Below are 26,776 nucleotides of genomic sequence, written 5' to 3'. Positions count from 1 at the left end.
ATTAGGTAACTTGCAGCTCATAACCATGAATTAGGTTGGGCAAACAAGGTCCTATTCAGTTTTCTAATAAAGAAATTGAAGCCTGGAAACATTTGTGTTTGTTACACAAGGCCACTAGGATGAGCTGGGACCAGAATCCAAGTCCTCTTACTGCTTTTCCATGCTAATTTTTTAAATTCATGCAACAAATATTTACTGAATCTACTTTGTACCAAGCATTGGGCCGTGTAGTGGTGAAAAAAAGAGGTTTTCCCTGCCCTTGTGGAGCATATCTTATATACTTGAAGCCATCATGAATGCCTTTATGGTACAAACACCCTCATTCCTCATATCTTAATTGGGTTAATTAAGGTTCACCAGAATACTTCCTTAAGCAGTAGACTATGTCAGCTTACTTCCAATCCTCAGAGCCTCTTTTTTTTTCCTTTTCTTGTGCTGCACTAGAATATTTAAAGAAACAATCTTCTCCACCCTCGTTTCAATGATATTTGCAAGAGACATAGGTATGTGGCACCTCTGAAATGTTTTATTCTAGACTTGCATAGAGCCCCTTATTTGTGCAGGAAAATTAATACATGTGCCAGACAGGCATGATAATTACTAAATCTTAGAAGGAAGGCTAGTAGTAGGGTGATTTAGTGGGGGTTTTTCCCATGACAATGCAACAGTAGCTAAATCCATTTAAATAAGGATACATCAACGTGTCAGTCTATTCCTGCGGGAGTAGGTTAAGCTTGGAGGAAGAGTTTATTGATTTAACTTCTCAGGCTGTTCTCCCTTCTCCCAGGTCACTCTCTGCATGTTTTCATGAGTACTGAATAATATAAGTAGGTTTGTATGTAATTGTATTTTGAATAAGGTATAACAGGCATTTGAAATATGATTTCTCTTATATTTAATCCTAACAACCCTATGAAGTAGGCAACAATCTCCCAATTATAAAGATTGAAGAAGGTATCACTCTCCCAATTATAAAGATGAACAGACTGAGAGGGTAAGTAGCTTGGCCTAAGACCTGAGACTGTCCATGTCCTTAACCCAATGCAGAACCCCTAGTTTATAACACAAAAGGGCACAGATATTGGTAACAGGACTGGATTTATGAGGTGTTCCAGGTTACCACAAATTAAGCAGGACATTGTTACCTATAATTCCCTAATCCCAAATCCAGAGCAAGGTAACATCACCTCGGAGCACTCATTGTCCCTGTTATCAGGTCCTATTCTGAGAACCTTCCTGCCTAGCACCACCTTCCTCCATGCCTTCTCCCGGAGGCATTTATTCATCTCCCAGAGACATTTATTCACTGGACAGGAATGCTGAGACCATGTGCACCAATGTGTTTCTGAAGAATTTATATATAAATGAACTGTAAATCAAGTCCTGTGTTAACCTGCTAACAGTGTTGGGAAATTAAGAAAATCTTGGGAAAATTCAAAATCTCTCCCCCATTTATACTTTATGAAATCTTTTAAGATATCCATGAATTAGGTTAAAGGTGAGCCTACCTTAGGAAGAAAATTAATTTTTAAAAAATTAAGTCACACACTTTTGTTACTCACTTAAAAAAGTAAGCAGAAGGAAACATGACCATGAGGGTAGTTATATAACCTGAGCAAAGTCTATCCATTCCAGACTTTAGTATCATCTCATTTCTCTAAGTTTCTCAAGAGTAAGACTAGGATATAACATCAAGCATCATCTTAGAGTGGATATTACTGATTGAACTGTTTTCCTCTATGATTAGGGGCTGATCAGCTAAAGAAATCTGATTTCAGTTAAGTCCCTGGCTGTGACCAAATTATCAGGAAGAAATAATGTTTATAAAGAAATACTTATTTTCAAAGCATTGCAGCCCCATTTTCAGTGATTGAAGGAAGCAGGTGGAGAAATATTTTTTTTTGGCGGGGTACGCAGGCCTCTCACTGCTGTGGCCCCTCCCGCTGCGGAGCATAGGCTCCGATGCGCAGGCTCAGCGGCCATGGCTCACGGGCCCAGCCGCTCCGCGGCATGCGGGATCTTCCCGGACCGGGGCACGAACCCATGTCCCCTGCATCGGCAGGCGGACTCGCAACCACTGCGCCACCAGGGAAGCCCGGTGGAGAAATATTTTAACTATCTGTAAAGCTGAAGGCCAGGGTTCCTCAACCTTCTGTCATCCTTGTGAGTGCATCTAGATTAGGAAGCTGGCAAAAATATCAATTGATGGGGATTCAAAATGAGCTGATATTGACAACCACAGTGGAGGTTCTCACTGTGTAATGATGGTATTTAAGACCTTCCAAAAAGTGCCCGGTGTTTAGAAGCCATGCCACATAATGAATAGTTTTATTTAGCATGTAAAAGAGAATAAATATGGTAGCTGAACTTGGGTTTTGGGGACTAGGTTGTAGAAGGGGCGGTGGACTCATCAGATGACTCAGCAGAACAAAGATGGATGGGTGGCAGTTCTATGGAGACATCTATGTGCAGAAGAAAGAACTTTGGGATGATTGGTGTTGCCCGGCAGTGGGCATGGCTGCCTTTTGAGGTGGGCATGTTCAATGGACTGAGGCTGGAAACCCACTTGTTGGAGATACCTTATGGAAATACAAGAAACTCTTGGGTCGGGTGGGAGATTGGAAGTCTTTCCAGCTCCCAGACTCAGTTACTCCTTGATTTTCAAAGCAAGACTCTGAAAGAGCTGTTGAAAATTATGCCAGCCCAACATGGGATAAAGTTTATCAGCTACACTACAGGTCTAACTCATCACTACAAATTCTTCTCGTTCAGGAGCACAGTACCATGCAGAAGCTACATTGCACACAAGTTGACAAAATTGTGGCACAGTATGACAAGGAGAAGTCAACTCATGAGAAAATCCTAGAGAAGGCAATGAAGAAGAAGGGGTAAATGCTGTTTATGTCCTTCTGGAGGCTGTTTGCCTTTTTATGTTTTATTTTTTCCCACAGTTCAACTGCCTGTTTAGGCCAAGGAAGAACTTAGTCTTAACTGTGTTTTCATCATTAACAATGATTCCTGGAAAATAAGCGACTCACTCAGCTGAAGGGAGTGACTGAAGTGGAAAAGAGGAGCTTTATTCAAGTTCTGCAGCTGTTGGTTAATGAAGTAATAACTGTGTCTTTCATGGTACCTTTAAGGTGAATGGGGGTCGAGGGGGAGAAGGAAGGACAAATTACAGTTGGAAAAATTCCAGAAATCATTTTGCATTGCTAGGTAATAAATAATAAGGTTGATACACTCAAGGAAAAAAATGCAATTTTGATGTTTAATATTACAAGAATCCTTAGCTTATGCCAACAGATGAAACTGTTGAATAAAACCTATCACTGCATTTACCTTGAAAGGTTTTCTCTATTGATAGAATTAAGCTGGGGGAATGTTTCTGTGATGCTGCAAGCTCACTGAATAACAGAATAGGAGGGAAACTCACTCAGTGCCAGCCATGGAGAAGTGATAAGTTGGATGTTTAGAATGTGCCTCTCAGAGACACTCTCTATTAATAATATGATGAAGCACTCTGACGTAGGCCATAATAAATCAGAGCATATATACTGAAGGCAGAAGCTCAGGGCCTATTCTGGTTTCAGCAATGTTATGGATATTCCAAAAGGAAAAATTAATCACTGAAATAAGCAGTAATAGTTGCTGGGCAATTGCCTAGTATATATTTCCTACTCACAATAGAGTAAGAAGCAAAAATTACCCTGCCCTGCCAAGAAATGCTATTTTTCTCCCTTGCTGGCATGTGTCAAAGACAAAAATCTGGCTTTACAACCAAAGTGGAAGAATTGAAAACTCGCTTCAAGGCTGAGGTCCTATTTTTCAGTTCTCATCCTAAATAGTGTATTATTGAATAAATAAAAAATAGCTTGAAGAAAAGCAGGAACCAAAATGGAAACTCTGACAACAAACCTTTAACAATGAAATAATTGTTAGGTCTGAAATGTCTCTTTGTGTAGTGGTTGAATTGAGTAATCACGATACAGATATTTTGTAAGGTGTGCATCTATTACTGGAAGAACCGAGGCTGCGCAGTGAGCCATGGCGTCTCATGTTTGATGAACAAATTGTCTTCATTGGAAGGCTTTGGAGCAAAGGTTCCTGGGAGAGGAAAGATATCTAATGCCTGGCATGCATTTGTGGTTTTCCATTTTCAGGGGAAGTAATTGTCTTGAAATGAAGAAAGAAACAGAAATTAAAATTCAGACGCTGACATCAGATCACAAATCTAAGGTAAGAAAATATCTATTTTTACACCAGCAACTGCAGAAGATACTGTGTAATTTTTAGAAGCTGCACCCAGTTTAAATCAGAAATAACAGTAGCCTGGGGCTGGTCTGGGCTCACTGGCTTGGAGAAGAGCCATTTCATGGAACACCTTTTCCTTAATTTGTAAACATTATCTATGTTGTCTGCCTGAGAGGCATCAAGGGAAACAATAAATGGACTAAAAGGAAATAGTGTATAAAATACAGAATATGATTCCCTATAGAAGTAACATTGATCATAGGACAGAAAACCACCCACCTTGAGGGTTCAGTAGCTCTTTGATACTTATTCCGTCCTAACTTTGCTGTGGAAGTTTGGGATGGGAAAAAAATCCAGAGCTGAGATTCTAGGAGATGAGCCTAATTACTTGGATTGCCCCAAAGACGCAAGAAAATAGTTTAGGGAACATTAATTAAGATTATGGACATTTTGGAGAGCTGAGCACCAAGGTGCCATCAAGAACATAAATAATTATAATTATAATAATTATAAAAGAAAAGAAACTGTGAAAGAAAGTTTCCAACTGTAGCTTTTGGTCAAACCAGCCAGCCTCCGTATGTCTACATGCAGCTCTGTCATCCAGCCAGCAACCCTGCCACACACCTGGGCCAGCCAGGCATCCAAGCCGAAGTTCTCTTTGGTGCTGTGTATTTTGTGTCCACTCTGCCATGCAGTCTGTAGAGGCAGTAAGCTGTGTATCTTTAAGAGTTGTTCCCCACTCTCTCTTTCTCTCTTCTTAACTGGAATATTTGAAAATGAACAACTATGCAACATGTCATGATTTTTAAATGCTTTGCATAAATAGGAAAGCAGAAACGTTGGCCACCATATCAATTTGCTTTTGCTGCATGAAACACCATGCCGAAATTTAGTGGCGTAAGACAACTACTATGTATTAGCTCACAATTCAGTGGGTTAGAATTTGGGCTATACTCCACTGGACAGTTCTACTGATTTTGGCTGGGCTCATGTGTATGTCAACAGTCAGCTGGAATTGATGGCCTCACTCAGCTCTCTGGTGGGTAGCTGACTGCTGGTTGTTTTTTCCTACATGACCTCTCATCCTCCAGCAGGCTAGCACAGGCTTTACCACAGGTTAGCCTCAGGGTTCCAGGCATAGAAAAAGGATAAGTACTTTCCAAGCTTCTGCTTGCATCACATTTGCTACGGTCTTGTGGCTAAAGCAAGTCACAGGTCAGCCAGATTCAAGGAGGTGGAGAAAGAGAATCTAGCTATTGATGAGCTGTAAAACCACAGTGTGAAGAGCATGGATACTCTTTGCAGGAGAAGACTTTCTACCCCAGCGTCTGTTAAAATGACACAATAAGTCATGATCCAGGAATAAGAGAACACAGCTCTCTATTCAGATCTGTGGCCTTGTGGAAGTGAAGCTGGGAAAATATAAGGTGATGAAGAGAATTCTGATAGAATTGGTAAAGGACCCCAAAGCCCAGACAAACCAGAGTGTGGGCGAGTTAGGCAGTTGAAATAATGAGTCATGATTAAGTGTTTAGAGCCAAAGTGATTGCTCTATTTTAATAAGCAATGACTTCCTGATTCCCACTGATTAGTACATATTTTTGCAGGTTATATGGGTGTCTACTGATTGACCAAGTAAATTGGTGGGAGGGAGCTGAAATGCATGGCTAATATTGTGTTTTCAGTTCCTACCTGACCTGTGAGAATTCCAGGTGGCACCACACCCTTTTCCCCCACGCAGGTCAAGGAGATCGTGGCGCAGCACACAAAAGAGTGGTCAGACATGATCAACACCCACAGTGCAGAGGAGCAGGAGATCCGGGATCTGCACCTCAGCCAGCAGTGCGAGCTGCTCAAAAAGCTCCTGATCAACGCCCACGAGCAGCAGACCCAGCAGTTGAAACTGTCCCATGACAGGTGGGAGAGTTAGCTCCAGAAGAAACTCCCAGTTTTTACAAAAGACTAGTTTTGTGTGGTGTGTGTGTGTGTGTGTGTGTGTGTGTGCACCTGTCAAGGTAGTAAGGAAAATCAACTTGACATACAACATTGAGCTTTTACATATATCCTATTGTACAGTTGACGTGAGCAAGAGGAACTATGAGAAATGGCTTCTGCCATCAAAGGGCTTCCAAGCATTGGCAAGATCTCACACTCCCATGACAAATTAAGTCACGTTACAAGTAGCGTATGATACATACTGAAAAGTGTCACAGGTTCTACCACCTCCAAGTGGTCCCAGATGCTTCACAGAATGATAGGGCTGGAGGTGGTCTTTGAAAAATGATCTGGAGCCTCTTAGAAGAGAAGACATAGAAGGAGATAAAGACCAAGCAGTTGAGCTCCTAGAGGGATTGGTTCTGATCACTCAGAGGTACCTGAGGAAAGACCCTTGTTTCCATTGTCTGGACTTCTATGAATTCTAGAAAAGCAGGCCTGATCAAGAAACAGCAAAAATATCTGTTTATTTTGCTTTCACCCCATTTCAGCAAATTGCATACTGCAGACGATGAGCTGGACTTTTTCCCAGGGCAGAAGAGTGTTTAGGTCAGTTATGTCTTTTTATCACAGCTTTGTTGCAGCTTGCCTGCACCTTCCTTAGTGCCAACTGTATGCCACAGTTATGGTCTGTTGATACACACAAAAAAGTAGAAAACAGAAGCACTTTACAAACAAATCAAAAAAAGCCTTTAAAAATCTAACTGCATGTATTATCTAGGCACATTCTCAGATTTCCAATTTTATTTTGGAGTGATATACAGCCATAAGAACATAAAGTATTTTTGCCATAGTTTCTGATTCTCACACGAATCAACTAAATGAGATATACTATGCTGAGTTTCCTGTGGGCTAAGTTTCCAGACCCTATCCATTTTCAAGTATTCTATTTATTTGTATAGGATTAAAAATTGTCTTTCTTTCCTTAGAAATGCTCTTGATTTAGTACACAGAAAGGTCTGTTCATTATCCTCCCTTTGACCATTGCTACAATACCAGATTTTAGGTGTCCACCCTTATTCAAAGATACTTCAAAGAATAAGGTACTCTATTCAAATATTTTTTCTTTTGAAGTTGAATAAAGGGAAAAAATTAGCCCACAACAGCAGGCATTGTCTAAAAAAAAAGTAAATGAATTCTTGCATGACACAGGAAGTCATTTGAAGGAACCATAACCTTATTACTAACTTACCTTAAAAAATAGGTCAATGACAGGGGTATTTTTCAAAAAAACAGCAGCATCGAAGCTTTTTCTCAAGCATCCTGTAGTTGTGTTTCTTTGTCACCATCACAGCTGTCGCTCTCGGTTAAAAAATCTTGCCTTCTTAACATTCAGCAGCATTATTTGGTTATAGATAGGTGCTTGTTGAATGAAAGAAGAGATGGTCAATTTAATAACAAGTTATGAAAAATTTTGAGAGCCATTTTCTTGGGCCCAGGAGTTTCTATACATATTCCAGCCTCTGTGGCCCTAACGTCTCTGACTGAAGAACTCTGTTTCAGCTTTGTCCATCCCTTTCCCTGAAGTACAAACACTACTTAAACAACCTCACTCCTTGGTCCCTCATTTCCAGGCAGTGCTTCAAGGAGATTGCCACAGGTTCCAGGGAAGATTCTTTTTTAATAATATTCATTTTAGTATTCTAAATTGTATGCTTTTAATGAACTCATCAATAATATAGAGATATGAGTTTTTGTGGTACACACACGCATTCACACACACACTGATCAGTCACCTGTAAACATCCTTTTCTCCCCCTATTTCCTATGCTTATTTGAAACCATTTCATCCTCTTCCTTCCCTTGGGCTGTCAGAAAACAGGATGGTCACTTGTGAGTGTTAGAACATCCTTTCTCTTCCAAGCCATCTGATCCCAAATAGCATGGGGCAAAGCTGGAATATCCTTGTATTTTACTGACCATAAGTGGTTGTCCCTGTACATTCTTTGATTACTCTCATGCTGTATTCACTATTTACTCTTTTTTAAATTGTATATAGGTTGGTAAACATGATTGCCTGAGATATTTGTATATAATTTAGGATTTGTAGATTTTATTATTCAGAATTCTTATGGCATGTTAATGACAGTGTCCTACTCTGGGCAGCTGAATACGATCATTGTGTGCTTAGGGTTAGCTTAGACATACATAATGTTGCTTCTTCCCAGTCCACCACTGTTACTTCACAGTGACCCACTGCCCCCAGGAGAAACATCCTCGTGGATCGGGGCTCCTGCCCTCCTTTCTACAGAGTACAAAACAACTTGAAGAGCTCAATAGTGAAATAAAAAGTGAACCTAATCCCATTGTTACATGTGGAATGTGTTTTCTGTTTATGTTTTCTTTTTTTTTTATTACAGTTAAATATCCATAACATGAAATTTACCATTTAACCATTTTTAAAATGGGTGGCATGAAGTATATTCACACTGTTGTGCAACCATCACCACCATCCATCTCCAGAACTTTTTCATCTTCCCCAGCTGAAGCTCTATACCCACTAAACACTAGCTCTCCACTCCCCTAATTTATTTTTCTTCTTTCCAGTTTTATTGAGATGTAATTGACATACAGCACTGTATGGTTTCAGGTGTACAGCATAGTGCTTTGGCTTTACATACATCATGAAACGATTACCACAGAAAGTTAGTGAACATTCATCATCTCATATAGATATAAAAGAAAAGAAAAAGAAAAAATATGTTTTCCTTGTGATGAGAACTCTTAGGGTTTACTCTCTGAACAACTTTCATATATAACGTACAGCAGTGTTCATTATATTTATCATGTTGTACATTACATCCCTAGGACTTATTAATCTTATAACTGGAAGTTGGTACCTTTTAACCACCTTCCTCCAATTCCCCCTCCTCCCACCCCTGCCTCTGGTAACCAGAAATCTGATCTCTTTTTCTAGGAGTTTGGTTAGGTTTGTTTTTCGTTTTTTGAAGTATAATTGATCTACAACACTATGTTAGTTCCTATGTTAGTACACAACATAGTATTCAATATTTCTATACATTACAAAATGATCACCACCTGTTTGTTTATTTTTAATACATAGGGAAAGCAAGGAAATGCGAGCACACCAGGCTAAGATTTCTATGGAAAATAGCAAAGCCATCAGCCAAGATAAATCTATCAAGAATAAAGCAGAACGGGAAAGGTGAGTCAGAACGCTCACTGCCAGAATATAACATTGACTTGAAGACACAGACTCGACAATATTTCTGTGTATATACACACACTCACATTTGAGATATAAAAAAACCTGTGAGTTCTGGTTTAGAATCCTGCTATTATAACTGCTAGAAGATGTGTTATTATTGCTGTAAAACATCTTCTGATTGTTTACTACCACTAGTAAAACAGATTTACATTCAATATATGTGTGCTAATTTCCAAACAAAATTATATAAAATATGGCAAGATATCCTTCCCACATCCCATTGGGTTATCCTGTAAGCATCTCATCTGCTCAGGTGTTAAGCCCATTCTGAATGGACTTACAGTCTATATAACAGCATGTAGGATGGTGTTCTTCCCTTGACTGGCCTTGTGCTGTCCTCAACACCAGGTGTCATCTCAAACCACCGCCACCCCACACACACACACACACACACACACACACACAGGTTTTCTGGTTCATCCTTGTCTTAGAATGGGTTTCTAGAAACAAAGACAGGAATTTGTGTGCATATGATTTACTGAGGAAAGGACCTTCAGCTAAGGGGAGAGGAGGGAGCAGGAGGGGGCCAGGGCAGGGGCTAAGTAAGGATATGGTCTTGGCTAGAGTTCCTCTTCAGCCTGATCCCAAGCTCTGGATTGTAAACTCTACCATGATCTGTCCCTTTGAACCACTGGTGTCTGGCTTTTGTATTTCTATGTTAATCAGTCATTGGCCACATAGAGTTGGGGGAAGGTTTGTGTGACCTCCAGAGAAGATCCCAGGTGCAAGCCTTTTAGCCAAAGCTGGTAAAGGGGATCTGAGAGGACATCGGTAGTCATAGTACCCAAGAGAGGGAGTTAGCAGCACTTGGTTCCCAGTGATCCCAAAAACCATCTTCACCTGTGATGCTCATGGCTGCCCTGAAAGCCTCTAAGAACACAGATGCTGGTTGCTCCAGAACTGAGAGCTAGGTTCACACAGCAGTGGTCAAGCACAGCAGGATTGCATCTCTTGGAGAAATAGACTTGGATAGAATGTGGCTGCCGGCTGAGTTCACCACCCACACAAAGGCTGTGTTTTATGCTCAACAAAATTCAGAGCAAAGTGAAGATTACCTTTGGGGGTTAAAATGTGAGCATGAAGTTTAGGGCTTTACATCATTCAGCTGTTGACCATAGGCTGAGCTGTTAGGAGACTTTGCAGCTACAAGCAAAGTACCCCTGTTTCAATTCCACTGTCTACACAGTCTTTTGTGGACACTTAGTTGATACCTGATGTTTCCTCCTTGTCTTGAATGCAGCAGTAACTGCTGTCCAACTACTTCAATATCGTTGATTTTTAAAACGCATCTCATTTATTAACCATAATTAAAGTTAAACTTGAAATAGGACAAAATATAAAGCATAATACCATCCAGTGTATTTTTATGCTGAAGTTTTGTTGGATTAAATATGGTTTGGAATTAACTGGCCAGCAGTACGTTTTGGAATTCCACAGTAATTTGACCTGGAAATGAATTGCCTTTTCAACACTTTGGCCAAGAAATTTCCCAGTAAACATGGAGTGTCATTTGTGTCTCTCTAGGGAGATTATTACTCAATTTAATCAATGCTCATTTACACCATCATTTTGGGGTAGTTATCTGGTTCTTGTTTATTTTAACAAAGTGCCACCCTCTGGACGTTATTCTCAGATAAGGAACTTTGCTTAATGGTCTTGTGTACATGGAAATGACATTGTCCACTTTAGCTGAAAAACACAAAATATTCATGCCATGGTAAAACCTCGTTAAACTGTTTTAGATTGTCCAAACTGAAATATAGAATTCAACATGATAAATGTGCTAATTATTAAATAGCTCTTTATCATACTTTTTCAATTGTGTTGCAAAATGGACTTTAACCCAGTTGAGATCAAGTTATCTTAAGTTATGAGTTACTGATAACTTAACCAGGAAAGTTTTTTATTTAATTTCCTTATTTTGACCTATTATACTTATTTATTATAACTCAGTATCCAGTGGTTAGTTGACTCTCAAACATCTACAAATGGCTGGTCTCTTAAAAAATAATTTCTCTATGCCAAATGGTTACCTTTTCAAACACATGCTGTGTGTATCCACCTTATCATACTACTGAGAAATAAAATTAAAAATTTATAATCAGAGAGCTAAGAAAGACATGCAGAAGTTGAAAAATACTTCTATTCTTGGGTCAAAATAGACATTTCAACATAAATGACATGATATTTATAACTGAATGACAACATAAACACTGTTGATCAATGTGTCAGAGTTAGCTGAAGTACACAGGAAGAGAAATAATCAGCAAAATACAGAGGCAACCTACCAAATGCTTGAAAATATTTGCAAACATATATCAGGTAAGGGATTAATATCCAAAATATATGAGCAAATCAACAAATCAATAGCAAAAAACAAATAATCTGATTTTAAAAGTGGGCAGAGGACCTGAATAGACATATTTCTAAAGAAGACATGCAAATGGCCAACAGTATATGAAAAGATGCTCAACACTACGAATCGTCAGGGAATGCAAATCAAAACCATAATAAGATATCACCTCACATCTGTTAGAATGGCAGTTATCAAAAAGACAAGAGATAATAAGTGTTGGCAAGGATGTGGAGAAAAGGGAACCCTTGTGTACTCTTGGTGGGATTGTAAATTGGTGGTGCCGCCACTATGGAGAACAGTATGGAGGAGGTTCCTCAAAAAATTAAAAATAGAACTACCATATGATCCAGCAATTCCATTTCTGGGTATATATCTGAAGGAAATGAAAAAACTATCTAGAAGAGATGCCTACATCCCCATGTTCATTGCAATATTATTCGCAATAGCCAAGACATGGAAACAGCCTAAGTGTCTATGAACAGATGAATGGTTAAAGAAAATTTGAGATGTCTATTCAATGAAATATTATTTAGCCAAAAAAAGAAGGAAATCCTGCCATTTGGGACAACATGGATGAACTTTGAGAACATTATCCTAAGTGAACTAAATCGGACAGAAAAAAATACTATATATTTGTGGAGTCTATAAAAAATCCAAATTCATAGAAACAGGGTGGAATGGTGATTACCAGGGGGTGACGGTAGGGGTGTCAATGGGGAGACATTGATTAAAAGATACAAACTTGCAATTATAAGATGAATAAGTGTTAGGCATCTAATTTCAGCATGGTGACTGTAGCTCACACTGTATATTACTTGAAAGTTGCTAAGAGAGTAGATCTTTTTTTTTTAACATCTTTATTGGAGTATAATTGCTTTACATTTTTGTGTTAGTTGCTGCTGTATAACAAAGTGAATTAGCTATACGTATATACGTATATCCCCTCCCTCTTGTGTCTCCCTCCTACCCTCCCTATCCCACCCCTCTAGGTGGTCACAAAGCACCAAGCTGATCTCCCTGTGCTATGCGTCTGCTTCCCACTAGCTATCTCTTTTACAGTTGGTAGTATATATATGTCAGTGCTACTCTCTCACTTCGTCCCAGCTTACCCTTCCCCTCCCCATGTCCTCAAGTCCATTCCCTATGTCTGCGTCTTTATTCCTTTCCTGCCCCTAGATCTTAAAGTGATATTTACAGTGAAAATTATAGCCTAAATGCATATATTTTTTAAAGAAATGAAAATTAATAAGAAAATGCTCAAAGAGGGCATAAAATTAGAAAAATAAACGGAACCCAAAGATGTCAGATGGGAAAAAATAAAAATTTAAGAAGCAAAATATATTAAAATAGAAAACAAAAAGCAATGGAAGTAAAAAAGTGAAAAAAGCAAAAGCAAAAGCTTGTTATTTGAAAAAAAAAAATCAGTGAACCTCCAGCAAGACTGATAAAGAAGAAAGAGATACCACAAATTAGTAGTATTGGGGATGAAAATGGAAATAACTACAAATACAGTAAATATTTTTGAAAACCAAGACTACTGTAAACAATACTACTAATGAATTTAAAAACCTAGATGAATGGACAATTGCTTAGAAAAACTAAAATATCCAAAACTGACTGTAAAAGAAAGAGAAGACCTGAATAGACCTATAACTATTATAGAAATTCAATCAATTATATGTCTATTTAGTCATGAAAAACACCCCACCTCACCAATAATCAGGGGAAATGTGAGTTAAAACAATAGCATGATGCCATTTCAAAAAACCAGCAATTGATAGAAAAGGAAATGTCTGATAGTAACAAGAGTAGGCAAAAATATGGAGAAAGGGTAACACCCAGACACCATGGGTGGGAGTGCAAACTGGGACAGGTACTTTGGAGTAAAGATAAAGTTGTTCACTCCCTACCAACAGGTTTACACCCTGGAGAAAACTTTGCTCATACGCACAAGAAGATATGTCCTACACTTCATTTATTTAGCCAATAGACAGTGTGCCAAGCATTTCAGGACCCTATGCGCCAAACCATTGTGCATTGTTGAGAAATAACCTACTTTCTATTAATGGCAAAATGAAAATACTGTAATCTACTCATAAACAGAAAAATCCATGCAGCAGATGAAAATAATGGAATCGTTTGAAACATAGCTATATCTCTTAATCATAAGGCTAAGTTTTAAGTTACAGAAAGAAACCCAGAATATGTTAGCATTTAGGTTAATTTGGAAACCATACAAAACAGTATATGTATAGTCCAGAAGCATCAGCATCACCTGGGAGCTTATTAGAAATGCAGAATCTCAGGTCCACCCCAGACCCACTGAATCAGACCCTCTGGGGGTGGGTTCAGAAATCTGTGTTTTTGATAGTATTTCCATGTGATTTGTGTGCATGTGAAAGTTTGAGAAACATTTGTGTATATTATATATGGATACATCCATATGTAATAAAAATATTAAAACATGGATAGGAAGGTCCACACCGAATTCAGAATAGTGGTTACCTCTGGAGAGAGAGAAAGGAGGGAAGTGGAGTGAGGAAGAATACAAAGGGGGGTTTATTTATATCTGCAATGCTTTATTTCCTTTAAAAATATGAGACAAGCATGGTAAAACATAATGTTGACTAATCTGAGTGATGGGTACACAGATGTTTTTTGTCTTTTTCTCTGTACATTGTACATTTCAAAATTCCTCAATAAAAATTAGGAAAAGGAAGTGATAATCCCATCCAAATAATTAAATGGAATATGACTCTTTCTTATTTAATATTATGTCCAACTGACATCATACCAACTGTTGTTTGTACCTGTCGCTTTTAGGCGGGTCAGGGAGTTAAACAGCAGCAACACTAAAAAGTTTCTGGAAGAAAGAAAGCGAGTAAGTATTTTATAATTTTCTTGACACCTTTCCTTTAAAAAAACTATAAACAGTAACTCATGCTTAGAAATCAGACTACTAGCTAATTTGCTTTTTCTGTACGTCAAACATTCTAGCTTCTCTTCTCCGCTCCCTGAAAGCTAAATTAATCTCTCACTGAAATCTTTAAGGTAATTATTTGTTCCATCTTATACAGAAAATGAAGCCAGATTTTAATCGTGAACAAGTACTCTTGTTTTCTAAGATTTTGGCAGGAACTATCTTGCCAGTAAAAATTATGGGTTTAAACTCTCCCAGTTTTCACGCTATTTTTCTTTCTTCTTTTTTATTTTTATTTTTTTATATCCGTCACTTAAATTGCAAACTACCAACCTTCATCCATAAGTTTTAAGATTACAACCCAAAGTTGCTCAGATGTTTTGTTTTGTTTTGTTTTGTTTTGTTGCAGCTCGCAATGAAGCAGTCCAAAGAAATGGACCAGTTGAAAAAAGTCCAGCTTGAACACCTCGAATTCCTAGAGAAACAGAACGAGCAGGTATTTCACCTAAAAAGCATAAAAAGTTGTAGGCAGCCAACCAGCTTCGGGAGGCAAATGCCGTAGGTCAGAGTCACCCTTCTGCTAAAGCCCGTGACCTGAGTAGTGGCACGGAAAGATGGCTAGAAAAATTTGGTGCCTACTGTACTTACCCCATTTCATCCACCAAGAACAGAGAGTATTCTTTTTTGAAGTGGGAGAGGAATGTGGCTGTGGGGAGAAAAGAATCAAAAGTCATGTTTTGACTAGATTATGGGGATTCTAAGAAGGACATTACTGAGAGGAGGAGAAAACAGGTTACAAATTGTTTCTTCATTTTCACTTAGAGTTTTATCACTTGTACCCTAGAGACAAGTGAGGTTGTATTTAAAAGCAAATGAGAGAGACCACCTACTTTCAACCTCAATCTAAAAATGAAGTTATAGAACCTTCTTAGGCCTTACAAGTGAAACTTAGAGGCATGAGCCACCATAACTCTACAAACCACTGGAAGTGAGTGGATACCATACTCTTGGTGCTAAACGCTAAATATACACAAATAAAAATAAACGTACACAAATAAAAAGAGTTATCCAAAATCCAACTATTTAGTAGCTATCAGGCATATACCAACACCAGGATAAATGTGTGTTTACCTCAAGCAGTACATATAGATGGGCCATCGGCCATCCGCACTCATTTCAATTTGATGGAAATACCTCTAGCTTATGTGGCAAAATGACCCTCAGCACCAGTTAAAATTTCAGTCTGTCTCTCCAAATACACCTCTTTAGGTGTAGCTGGTTTGGAAGTTTCTAGATAATTCACTTCAATCTAGAAGCTTTAAAGAGGTCTTGCTGAAATACGTACTTGTACTACATCATTCTTTCCTATTTCCTTTCATATATAAAGTAATACTATTTAAGGTATATTTTTTAAGAGTAAATGGATTCCATTGAAGAACACCTAACTGGAAATTACACTAAAAACTACCTTTGAGAAAGTAAAACAAAACCATAAAATTTTTTTTTTTTTTTTTTTGTATTGCAATTGGGTAACAAATAAATCCAACTTCTGGTTTCAGATTCTTTACTTTTTGGTTGATAGAAGTTTTACTCATGGGCATACTTCTGAGTTATGTTTCCCATTTCCTTTCCAGCTAAATGCTTCTATTCATGAACAGTCCACAGATCCCTAAGGGGGACAATAAGTGTTTATTGTCCCATGGGCCCAACTCATTTGACCAACTCATAGATACTTCGCCTTCTGGTACAAGTTACTAATGATTTTGCTCCTAAAGCATTTCTCAGAAAGTGCTGCAGGGGGGGGTGCGGGGGGGAATGGGAGAATGAGTAAGGGTAGAGCCACCATCTCCAAAACAATAGAATCCACTTTAGTGAATCAGGACTGGGTGGGGATAAGGATGCCTTAGAAGAAGGCACAATGGAGGTAAGATGCAGTTATGTTTCAGTTAGCTAAATTAAGAAACTACTTAGAAATCATTGTGTTGCTTGGCAACAAGTTTGACTAAAGAATATAGATGTGCTAAAAATTACTCATCACTACAATAGTGGTGTATATCAGAGCTAGAGAGTATGGTTACCTAGTCTTTTTAGTTTGAGAGCTAAATTGCATAATTTAAAAATCACTTTGGGCTTTTATCCTAATACATGTGTAACTCAAATCACACCAGAGTTCTTGCACTGAAATACTGGATTAGTGATAACTGTACTGATTGGATCATATTGGGAGAATAGTGACCTTTTGTTCCAAAAATTCATATAATGCCTTTCAGTGGGTCACAGGTAATGTCTACCACCCACACCTAATACTTTGAGTCACAGAAGCTTAGGAAAAAACATGAGAAGGCTTGAGATTTGATGAAGATTTAATGAGATTCCATGAAAAGAAATTCAAGATATAGTGACACTTCCAGCAAATGTAGAATTAGGACTTGAATTTCTTTGTTAAGCTTTGCTTTACAAATATGGCCTATTCTATAGCAAATTCAACCCCAGGTATTTCTGGTATACCTTTCTTTTTTTGGAATTTAAAGATCAGAGACCTCTCAATTCAGTTACTCGGTGTGTTTCAACACTGTCATAGACACAGGGCAAAAGACATAGTGACTCTGTTTCTTCCCTCATAATAGGCAAGGTCTAGAACCATTTGGAGAGCTCCCTTTATAACCAATATTTCATTGGCAGAAAACAGTTTCCTGTCTCCAGGCAATCCCAAACTTGTATAACAATCTCCCAAACTACTGTTAAACCCCAAAACTTTTTTCTGTTTCTAAGCCAAAAATAAATGAATTTTAACATTCTCCCATAATACCTCCCTTTAAGGTTTCTTACCTGCTTTCCTGTGACCCTAATCGCCTAAATTCTCCCAGTCACTCCTAAAGAAAAGCCTGGAATCGATCTGCTTCATTAGCTAGACAATGTTGAGGGCATTGGTAGAAACAACTCAAGTTTTAATATATTTGGGTCCTGACTCTGGATCCTAACCTCATATGGCCTTTTAAAGCCTCCTAATGGCCTTGTCTACTTGGTCAGCCAGTTATTCATTTAAAACTCCAAAGGGTTTTTGCTGCTGTTTCCCATCGACCTCCCAGCCACACAGGAGCTCATCCTTCTTGACATGCACCATTTCAAACCTGAAGTGCTCCATTACTGTCACACCCAAGTTTTAAAAATTGACTTTTGCCATCAATCCTGTCATTTAATAAAGAAAGGTGAGGGGGTCTCGCTCAAGGGAGGGTTCCCCACTCACTGCCCCACAGGAGAGGCTCAGTCTGGGCTAATAGGCCTCGGTCGTTTGTTTTGTTTCTTTTTTTTTCTGTTGAGATCAACTTGGGGAAGTTTGTCACTGACGGTTGTATACATGTTTTAGTCTTAGCTTTTTGCTTTTCTGTATATGGTTTTGCATTCATTTTTCAAATTCACTTCAGTATTCATTTATTTTCTTTGTTTTGTATGTATGACTCAATTTTGACATTACTATTTTTGTACAAACAGCTTTTGAAATCCTGTCATGCAGTGTCCCAAACGCAAGGTAGGACTGAAAACTCTGATAAGCAAGACATTGCCTTCCTGCTCAACTACATCTGTATTCTTGGTGCTTTGATGATTCACATCTGCTCATGACTAGTTAAGATTGCAAGGGTTTAATTTAAAAGTGTGACTATTTAATGCTTGGATTTCTGATGTAATATTTAAACCAAAATGGCCAACATCTTGAGAGAATTATTTCTGATGGAGTTTTAGTAGCCTTTCCAGTTGCAGACCTGGGAAACTCAAGTCATGCTAATGAAGATGTACCCAGGCATCAAAAACAGTGATGTATGATTGTTGTTTGGACAGACCACAGCTAAGACTGGGTCACAGAGTTATATCTTTCACAAACATTAATATGACTGCCATTAATTTTTAAAGCACCCTGGTGAAAGTTCATTGGTGGTTTTTAATGACAAAGAGTTATGGTCTGCGTGCAGAAACATTATACAATATTATTATACAATGACTCTTGGCATGCTTTGTGTTAGATCCAATCTGCCAGGGACCTTAATCACCCCTTATAAGTGACCATATAATTTATTGTTCAAACAAGATAGTTTTGAAAGTGAAAGGGGAAGCTGTTCATAATAGCCAAGACCATGGGCATAAATTGAAGCCATCCTTGACAAGTGGGCATGAATGGTCACCCTGCTCATACGAGAAGCTGGCTCTTGGAATCCTTTTTTAGTGTTAATATGATCCTTCTTTCTAAAAAGTGTTCAATATTGTCTTTAAATGCTAGAGGGGGAGAAGCATAGGGAATCCTTTATTACTACTTAGTGCACATAAAAGTATTTAATTTCTAGTGCTGATAATGTTTCACTGTCATCTCTTATGAATACTGCTTGTGTCATAGTTTCATGTTTGTATATTTTTCTCCATTTCTTCATTTCTCTATTAGAGCATTATTATATCTCAGGCATAAAAAAAATCTGGGGAGGGGGAACCGTCAATCCCAAATGTAAGCAGAAAGTTATCATCTTTAATGTTGTTATATCCATCCTCACCAAAATGAAATTTAAAGCCACAATATAAAAATAACGATAAGGGCTTCCCTGGTGGCACAGTGGTTGAGAGTCCGCCTGCCGATGCAGGGGACACGGGTTCGTGCCCTGGTCCGGGAAGATCCCACATGCCGCGGAGCAGCTAGGCCCGTGAGCCATGGCCGCTGAGCCTGCGCGTCTGGAGCCTGTGTTCTGCAACGGGAGAGGCCACGACAGTGAGAGGCCCGTGTACCACAAAAAAACAAAAAACAACAAAAAACAACAAACAAAAATAACGATAAGAAGGAACTCACTCTATGGTCTGTGGGTTAAACTAATTTTGTAGCAGGACTTCATTTGGGACATTTAGATGCTCATAGTATGATCTGCAGAGTTGACCAAATCCTCCAACTGACCTTCCATTTGGTTGGAATACCTAAGTAGACATAAGTAGTAACATCAGAGCTCATGAGAGTCCTGCTCTTGAGTTATATCTTTCTATATCCATGTTTCCATTTTTAAATGCCCTTTATTTCAAAATGATGTGTCACTAAAAAAGGACAGCGTGCTTTATTGTTCCTCCGAAAGATCCATGTATTGGGTTGGAAAAAAGCATACGGCTGGAAAGTAAAAGATAAAATGAACCAGTTGATTTTCCCTATTTTGCCAGGCAATGATTTGTCATCAGAACATGTCCCCATATGAACGCCTTTCCACCCCACAAATCAGCTGGTTGTCTTCTTGACAGCCTTAATTCATGAGATTGAGTTCACTGTGGCTTACTTCCTGGGGTGGACCATAAAAAATGAATTACTCCAGAGAAGTGAGAGCCTATAAGGATAGTTTTTGGACAATAGCATTCCAGGAACCCTACATATTCCTGTAACGTTCTGTTTTCAGCATACTCCAACCAAATCAATGTGATATGCTCCCACCTGAACTTCTCCATCAGTGAAATTCTTAGGCAACTACTTTTAATTAAATTTCAGGCTATTTGGGGACTAAATCGTGCATAAGCAATGCTTATTCTAAAAGTGATCAAATTATCTACATACAGTCAAGGCATGTCAATCTGTAGAAACTAAATCAAACGGTTAGACACGACATAATCTATGAGTAACAGGCGTAGCCTCTTCTCAAGCTGTTTTCCTGGTACTGTGTGGACCAGTCCTTCTCAGACTTTAACATGCATAAAAATTTCCTGGGGATCTTATTAAAATGCAGATTCTGGGTCAGTAGGTCTGGGGTGGAGTCCAAGATTCCGCATTTCTCACAAGATCCCAGGTGATGCTGATGATTCTGGTCCATGGACCACACTTTAAGTAGCCAGGACATAATGACAAGCATCAAATTTACGGGAGAAGAGAGGTTGGGTTTGCTCTATGGCTTCAGGAGAGGATTTCAACATGTAAGGTCACGTTTCTGATGTTACAGGCGAAGGAGATGCAGCAGATGGTGAAATTGGAAGCCGAGATGGACCGCAGACCAGCAACAGTTGTGTGAAACTCCAGGACACAAACTGAAACCACAGAACCACTGCATCAAAAGAGCACTCCCAAAGTTCTGAACACAAATTCCGTGGAAGAAAGCTGATGTCTTTTGCGTTTCCTTTATGTATAGACAAGATGTCACCTGAAACCCACAGAGACTTACATACTTCTCTTAAATGTTTTGAATACTGAATTTCCTTGGCCAACCAAAAGTAGCTACAAATCCCCCCAAATTACGATTCCAATAAGGCAGAGTTTACCCATTGATCATACCACTTAAACATGTTTGCTATAAAGTACCATCACAGATAAATGAGCTTGGTGTTAACAACTCTGCTTTGTGATGCATTAGGACATGTTTGAGCAATGGCAAAAATAGTGTATTAGCCATGTGATAGTAAGCGCATGCACTAGGGGGAAAAAAAACTCTGTCTACAAATTTATCAGCAGAAGTGGTGATCTGCTAGACAAATAATCTGGGGGAATTTTTCTACATCTAAGTTACCTCATCAGTAAGTGCCAAGTCTCCACCATGCCATAAGAAGCTAACTTCCTGTAACAGTTGTGGAAATTATTAGAACAATAGAAAAAAAAAAAGAACAGTGTCCCTGTGCCAAAACCCATCAGTGCTCAAAAGGAGAACTCTGTCAGGCACTTTTAAGAAAGTTGACATCTGACATTGCTTTCTAGGAATTGCTTCTGCCAGTTCCAGATTATTACAGCTCACTCTTACACCATAAAGATTGTGAAGTGGTTATTGGCAAACGTTTGTAAATGTGACCATGTATAAAGTATTTATACACCTAATTCTCACTATCAGAGAGCAAAATCATCTAAGTATTGCCACATGACAAGATTAGTAAACAGGAATACTAGAACTATGTTTGCATGATACACAAGCACCAATTACGACTGATCCGTACACAGTTAACCTAATGCAAGTAAATACTGGTTAAGAAAATGTATGGCACAGAATATAATTTGACTCTCAAGACTTTTAGCATAATGAAGAAGTCTATATATATGTGTATATGAATTATGTGGGCATTCTTGATACTTCAAGTTCTAGTTTCAAAAAAAGATACATAACTAATTTAATTTTACACAAAAATATTTATGCAGATTTTCAGAATTTCATATCAGGAAATAACCTTTTTATGTCTGTTAAATATCAAAACAATTTGCTACAGTGTTAATCTGCATGGCCTTTAAGCCTGCTATAGTTGTGTTGCAGAGAGTGCATGAAGAAATCCCCCCTGGGAATGGAGCCGTGCCCCAAAGCCCAGAGGAGTGCATGGAAACTGTAGTCTAGAGCTAATCAGATTACTGATTTTAGGGCACAAACCACCAACTGAATTGTTGTATATGCCTGTACAGATTGATTCTGTGTGTTCCTCTGAATAAAGCAGAGAAAATTATGTTACCATCAATATTGAAATTAAACTTCCAACTTCTCTAATAAAAAAGGAAAACACATCTAACACCCGTCAGAGTATTTGCTCCCAAAGATGCTTTCCAGTGTACTTTTCCTGTTTCATAAAAGATCTCTTCATTGAAGGGGGCTTATGCATGACCCAACACATTTTGCTCCTGACGCAAAACAGGCTGATTCTAGTTGACTCCCAATGTAAAGTACTTGTTTTGTTCTTCTTTTTCTCGTATTTATCCTTTGAACTGGCTTCTGTGAAATTCTCTGGTTCCAAATTTCCTTATCTGCAAGACAGTGGAGTTAGACTATGTATCTTTCAACACTAACATCCCATGAAAAATGATGGCTATTAAAATGGTACCACATTTGGATGGCCAGTTTTCAGAGATTCCAAATGGCTCCCTCATCATATCAAACAGCTTCTTCCCAGCGCTCAGCTGAGCTCACCATTCTGTAGCACTTGACTGAATCCATCACTCCCCTGCTCTTTGCTCTTCTTCTGAGAGAGAAGCAGAAAAAGTAGGAGCAAACTCTTACTTTTCCCATTTTTCTGATTATTTCTTCTCTGGCTTTTCATCCTCCTACACTGCCATAAGTATTTCTGAGGTCCAACTTAGATCCAGAGCCAGTTTTTTCTTTAACCCAGATTACTTTCAGTATTTGAGACATCTTACTCCCTGAAAGGATCCATTGTAATAGGATGAAAATGTACACACAGCTCAAATGTACAACAAAAAGATGTGTTTATTTTCAATTATAAGTTCATATTGCACTCAAATCCTGCATTCTCACTTATTATGAAGGAAAAAAAAATCTTGCCAATTACAGTTACTCAGTCTCTTCCAACTTAAAAACAAAATCAAACACCTATTTCAGAGGCATATTAAATTACTTCAAAGTCAAACTCCCAGTTAGAGTTCCCTCCCCATTAAGGAGGTCTCCCTGCTTCTTTCCCCAGGTGGCCTCTTGGTGTGAATAGAAGCGTGTGTGTCCTCCTGGCAATGGGGAGGAGCATCTGGCCTCCTTTGTAGGGTGGTCCTAACTGCCTGCAAGGTGGGCCCTTCCATCCCAGTGTCTCAAGGTTTCTGCTCAGAGGAGTTTTCACCCTAGGCTCAGATTTTTCCAACATTCTTCTGGGATACACAGAAACTTCTGGATTTTGTTGGGAGTGGGAACCAGAGGTGCTAGCTCAGGTTCATCCATTTAAATACCTCCTTTGGCCATTTGTCAGCTTCTAACACCATGCTGTTCCAATACCACGGGGGTTTCTCCAGGAGGCTTGTAATTTTCTAGAGCTATGCCAGGAGAAGCAAGAAGTAAGCCTATAGAGGTTCTACTACATCTTCCTTCTCCCACCTCCAGGACTTTTTGTCCCAATCTGGGGATCAAGGCACTTGACTCAATTCTTACCTTTCTCCCTGCTATCAGCCCTGAAAGGATAGTCAGTCGCTCATGGATGATTGATTGGAATGCTCATACTGGACTGCACTTCTTCCCCAAGTAGATTGTTCTTCCCCTTTTGGGGGGATAAAAGGCTTCATGGAAAAGAAAGCAGACTGACAAGATAGGGAAACCCATCGGGAAGTACCATATTTCATCAAATCCAAGACATTGTTGATTAGAACATGCCCATTACTATTTTATATTCCACAAAGAATGAAAGCATGCTGCCAGTTAAACTATGACACACCATCCAGTGATTATAAGACACATCTCAATTTCAAGGATGTTAAAATGTAGAAAATATATGAAGCTTGGAATCCATGAAATATATAGTATTTCAAAAAATACTATACAAGCTACTCAAATCCCAAGTCTTAATGGGGGTCGGGGGGGGACTTAATTTTAAAGATAGAGCACAAGAGAAACCTTATATCAGAAAACCTAAACTAAAGGACACTTACACGATTGGGTTTGAAATTTAGCAGTGAGCTTCCTGGAAAGCATTTCAAAAGCAGAAAGAAATCTATTTCTCACCATCAGTTCAAAGAATGTTCTTTACGTGTATTTTCCTTAGCTGTTTCATTCAGTCACGTGCCTTCAATTTCTACTTCTCTGCACATAATTCTTACTTCTCCTAAGCTCTGGTTCTTCCTCTTAGCTTTTCGGTTAAACAAGTGGCCCACATGCACATTATATGTAATTAATCAAAAAAAGAGACCCTCCCTCCATCTGTCCTACCTGTTTAACAGTGCATAACAGGTGCTAAACCTTGTGTGCTTCCACACTCAATCTGTTTATAAAACCCATGAATTCTACCCTGTCTTGGAAGTTCCCTTCTCCCTTACAACTTTTCTTTCTTCAACACCCAAAATTTTTAGTAACTTCCTATTGAATTTCTTAGCCCCTCAAATCTCTTCTACACCTAGGTTAATTTTCCCAAACAGCAGCTCTGATCATATTACTATCTGGCTGGTAAAGCCTGAGTTCCAATCCACTACCTAAAGAATAATGTTGAGATTACTGATATCAGCATTCAGCTTGGGCCTCAGCCTGCACCGTCACTTAGCCAATCTGGATTATCACTATTCTCTATTCACACACGTAGCACACATCTTTCCTAGCCATGTCACATGATGATGTTCTATCAATTCTTAAAAGCAACCTACCAAAATGCCACCTCCAAAACTTCCCTCATTCCCCCAAGCAAGAAATCATCTGCCCTTCTGAATGTATCCATTCATACTTTAAAAGTTGTTTAAGCATAGACTTTTCCACCAGCCCAGACTAATTTCTTTTCAGGCTTTGTTAATTTGCTTTGCAAAGAACAGGTAGTCAGTAAGTACCCAATGACCATTTAAGTTGTTTTCTATGAATGAAGGGTTTGTAACTATCTGTTTGGCCCCTTGTGCAATGTCTTTCAATGAAAGGCTAAAGTAAGTTTCCTTCCCAATTTCAAGAAAACAGTTTTCCTCAGTTCATATTGTTAGCATCCTTTCAAAGCAGTAGGACTCTTACAATGGTTATCAGGAAATGTGGCTCCATCAACACTAAGTGTGATTATGGAGAGTGAAGAGGGAACACCCTGCATTATTTCAGTGCTGAGGTTGTCTTAGAGATGCCTCATTCCAAGCCCTCAACAGCTTCTCTTTATCATCACATGTGAAAGTTTAGCAGAAGACCACTCTTCTCTACAACTTTCCCTTGATGCTTGGCATTTCACAGAATCCCAAGCACAACTTTAATGTCATAATAAATCCTGGGTAGTGCCTCTGGGATGAATTTTTATGAGCCATCTTCTTTAATAATATATAATGAAAAGCTTTCTGCTCCACAGGTTAGAATAATGCAAAAATATTAGGAAGGGATCGGGGAGATGGTTAAAAATAGCAATATCATTGCTTTTACATTAAAAGAAAAAATAGGTGGCAGCACTTTACTCGATTAATGAAGCAATGCCTCTTCCTCTCCCGTCCTCATGATGCTTCCTTGGAAATTTGGGGCAAGGGACAGTCCCCAAGCTACTTCATCCTGGAAATTTTTGAGACCCCTTAAAGTCTCCACCAAGATAAAATTTGGAAAACGTTTCCAAAGGAGGCCAGTTTAATATTGTATGCCTAATCACTCACACCATGACCCAATAGCTTGAAGTGAGTCGAATGTATTTAAAACATAACAAGGGAGATAAAAGAATTTGACCCTTGATTGTTTCTAAACTTATATAACTTGAATGTGGAAATGTTATACTTTTCGCTCAAAATACTTATTGTTTACCCTTTTCAAGCAATATATATGCTTAATTTTCTCACACACAGCTTTTAAACTCTATCTTCTGCTTCTCTGTAGAAAAAACTTGGTGTTTGTGTTAGAGAGTGGTGCTCATAATGCAGCATATTGAACCCTATAGACTATAAGACTAAATTATGAATTCTTATATACCTTGACTGACACACGAATGGTTGTAGTGGACACATTCTCAGCATTGAACTAAATTTATTCATCGATCAAATATTTATTAGGAGCCCACTGTAGTCCTCTATATGTTCAAATATTGGATTGGCCAAAAAGTTCGTTCAGGTTTTCCATAAGATGTTGCAGAAAACCCTGAATGATATTTTTGGCCAATCCAATAGTTTTTAACTAGTAATATATTATTTTTTTAATTATCTGTAATTATAGTTTTAGGCCATGCCAGTATGACAGATCGGTTGCATTAATGGCCCCAATTTGTCATGCCTTCCTGTATCCCTACCCTTTGGTAGCAGCCTCCTGCACTGACTTTGGGCTTGGTCATGTAATTTGCTTCCGCCACTGGGATGGCAGCAAACTTGTCAAAGCAGAGGTGCATTTTTGTTTCTTCCCTTGGATCTCTGCCACTGCCATGAGAACGAGTGCAGGCTGGCCTGCTGGTGGTGGGGGAGACTCACAGAGAGTTGAGTCATCTTGTCCACCTTACTAGCTGACAGCTGATGCGTGAGCTTGCATCTAAGAGCAGCCAAGCTTTTCCCAAACCAGTAGAACCACCCAGCCAGCCTACAATCTCATGAGAAACAGTGAACAAATGTTATTTGGGGTTGGTCTCTTATGTGGTAATAGTTAATACATCCAAGTCTTGAGAATATGAAGATGATAAAAGTGTCATCTCAGAATTC

At 38.8% G+C, this 26,776-nt stretch overlaps 1 protein-coding gene across 3 annotated transcripts in view; it reads left to right on the top strand.

The window, feature by feature from the left end:
* PLCB4 (phospholipase C beta 4) overlaps positions 1-22,568 on the top strand; it is a 159,033-nt gene extending 136,465 nt beyond the window's left edge. Inside the window, exons 29-36 of one of the 3 annotated variants that reach the window (XM_007452036.1) lie at positions 2,773-2,888; positions 4,161-4,236; positions 5,993-6,168; positions 9,311-9,412; positions 14,655-14,712; positions 15,161-15,247; positions 18,244-18,280; positions 20,700-22,568. In XM_007452036.1, the coding sequence (XP_007452098.1) occupies positions 2,773-2,888; positions 4,161-4,236; positions 5,993-6,168; positions 9,311-9,412; positions 14,655-14,712; positions 15,161-15,247; positions 18,244-18,280; positions 20,700-20,788 (741 nt within the window). In that variant the 3' untranslated portion in view covers positions 20,789-22,568. The remainder of the gene's footprint in view (positions 1-2,772; positions 2,889-4,160; positions 4,237-5,992; positions 6,169-9,310; positions 9,413-14,654; positions 14,713-15,160; positions 15,248-18,243; positions 18,281-20,699) is intronic. The other 2 variants (XM_007452038.1, XM_007452037.1) reach the window with 2 other exon arrangements.
* The last annotated feature ends 4,208 nt before the right edge of the window (positions 22,569-26,776 follow it).

This window comes from Lipotes vexillifer, unplaced genomic scaffold (assembly GCF_000442215.2).
Source record: "Lipotes vexillifer unplaced genomic scaffold, Lipotes_vexillifer_v1.1 scaffold257, whole genome shotgun sequence".
Taxonomy (NCBI): domain Eukaryota; kingdom Metazoa; phylum Chordata; class Mammalia; order Artiodactyla; family Lipotidae; genus Lipotes; species Lipotes vexillifer.
This window is presented reverse-complemented; position numbering and strand designations above follow the sequence as displayed.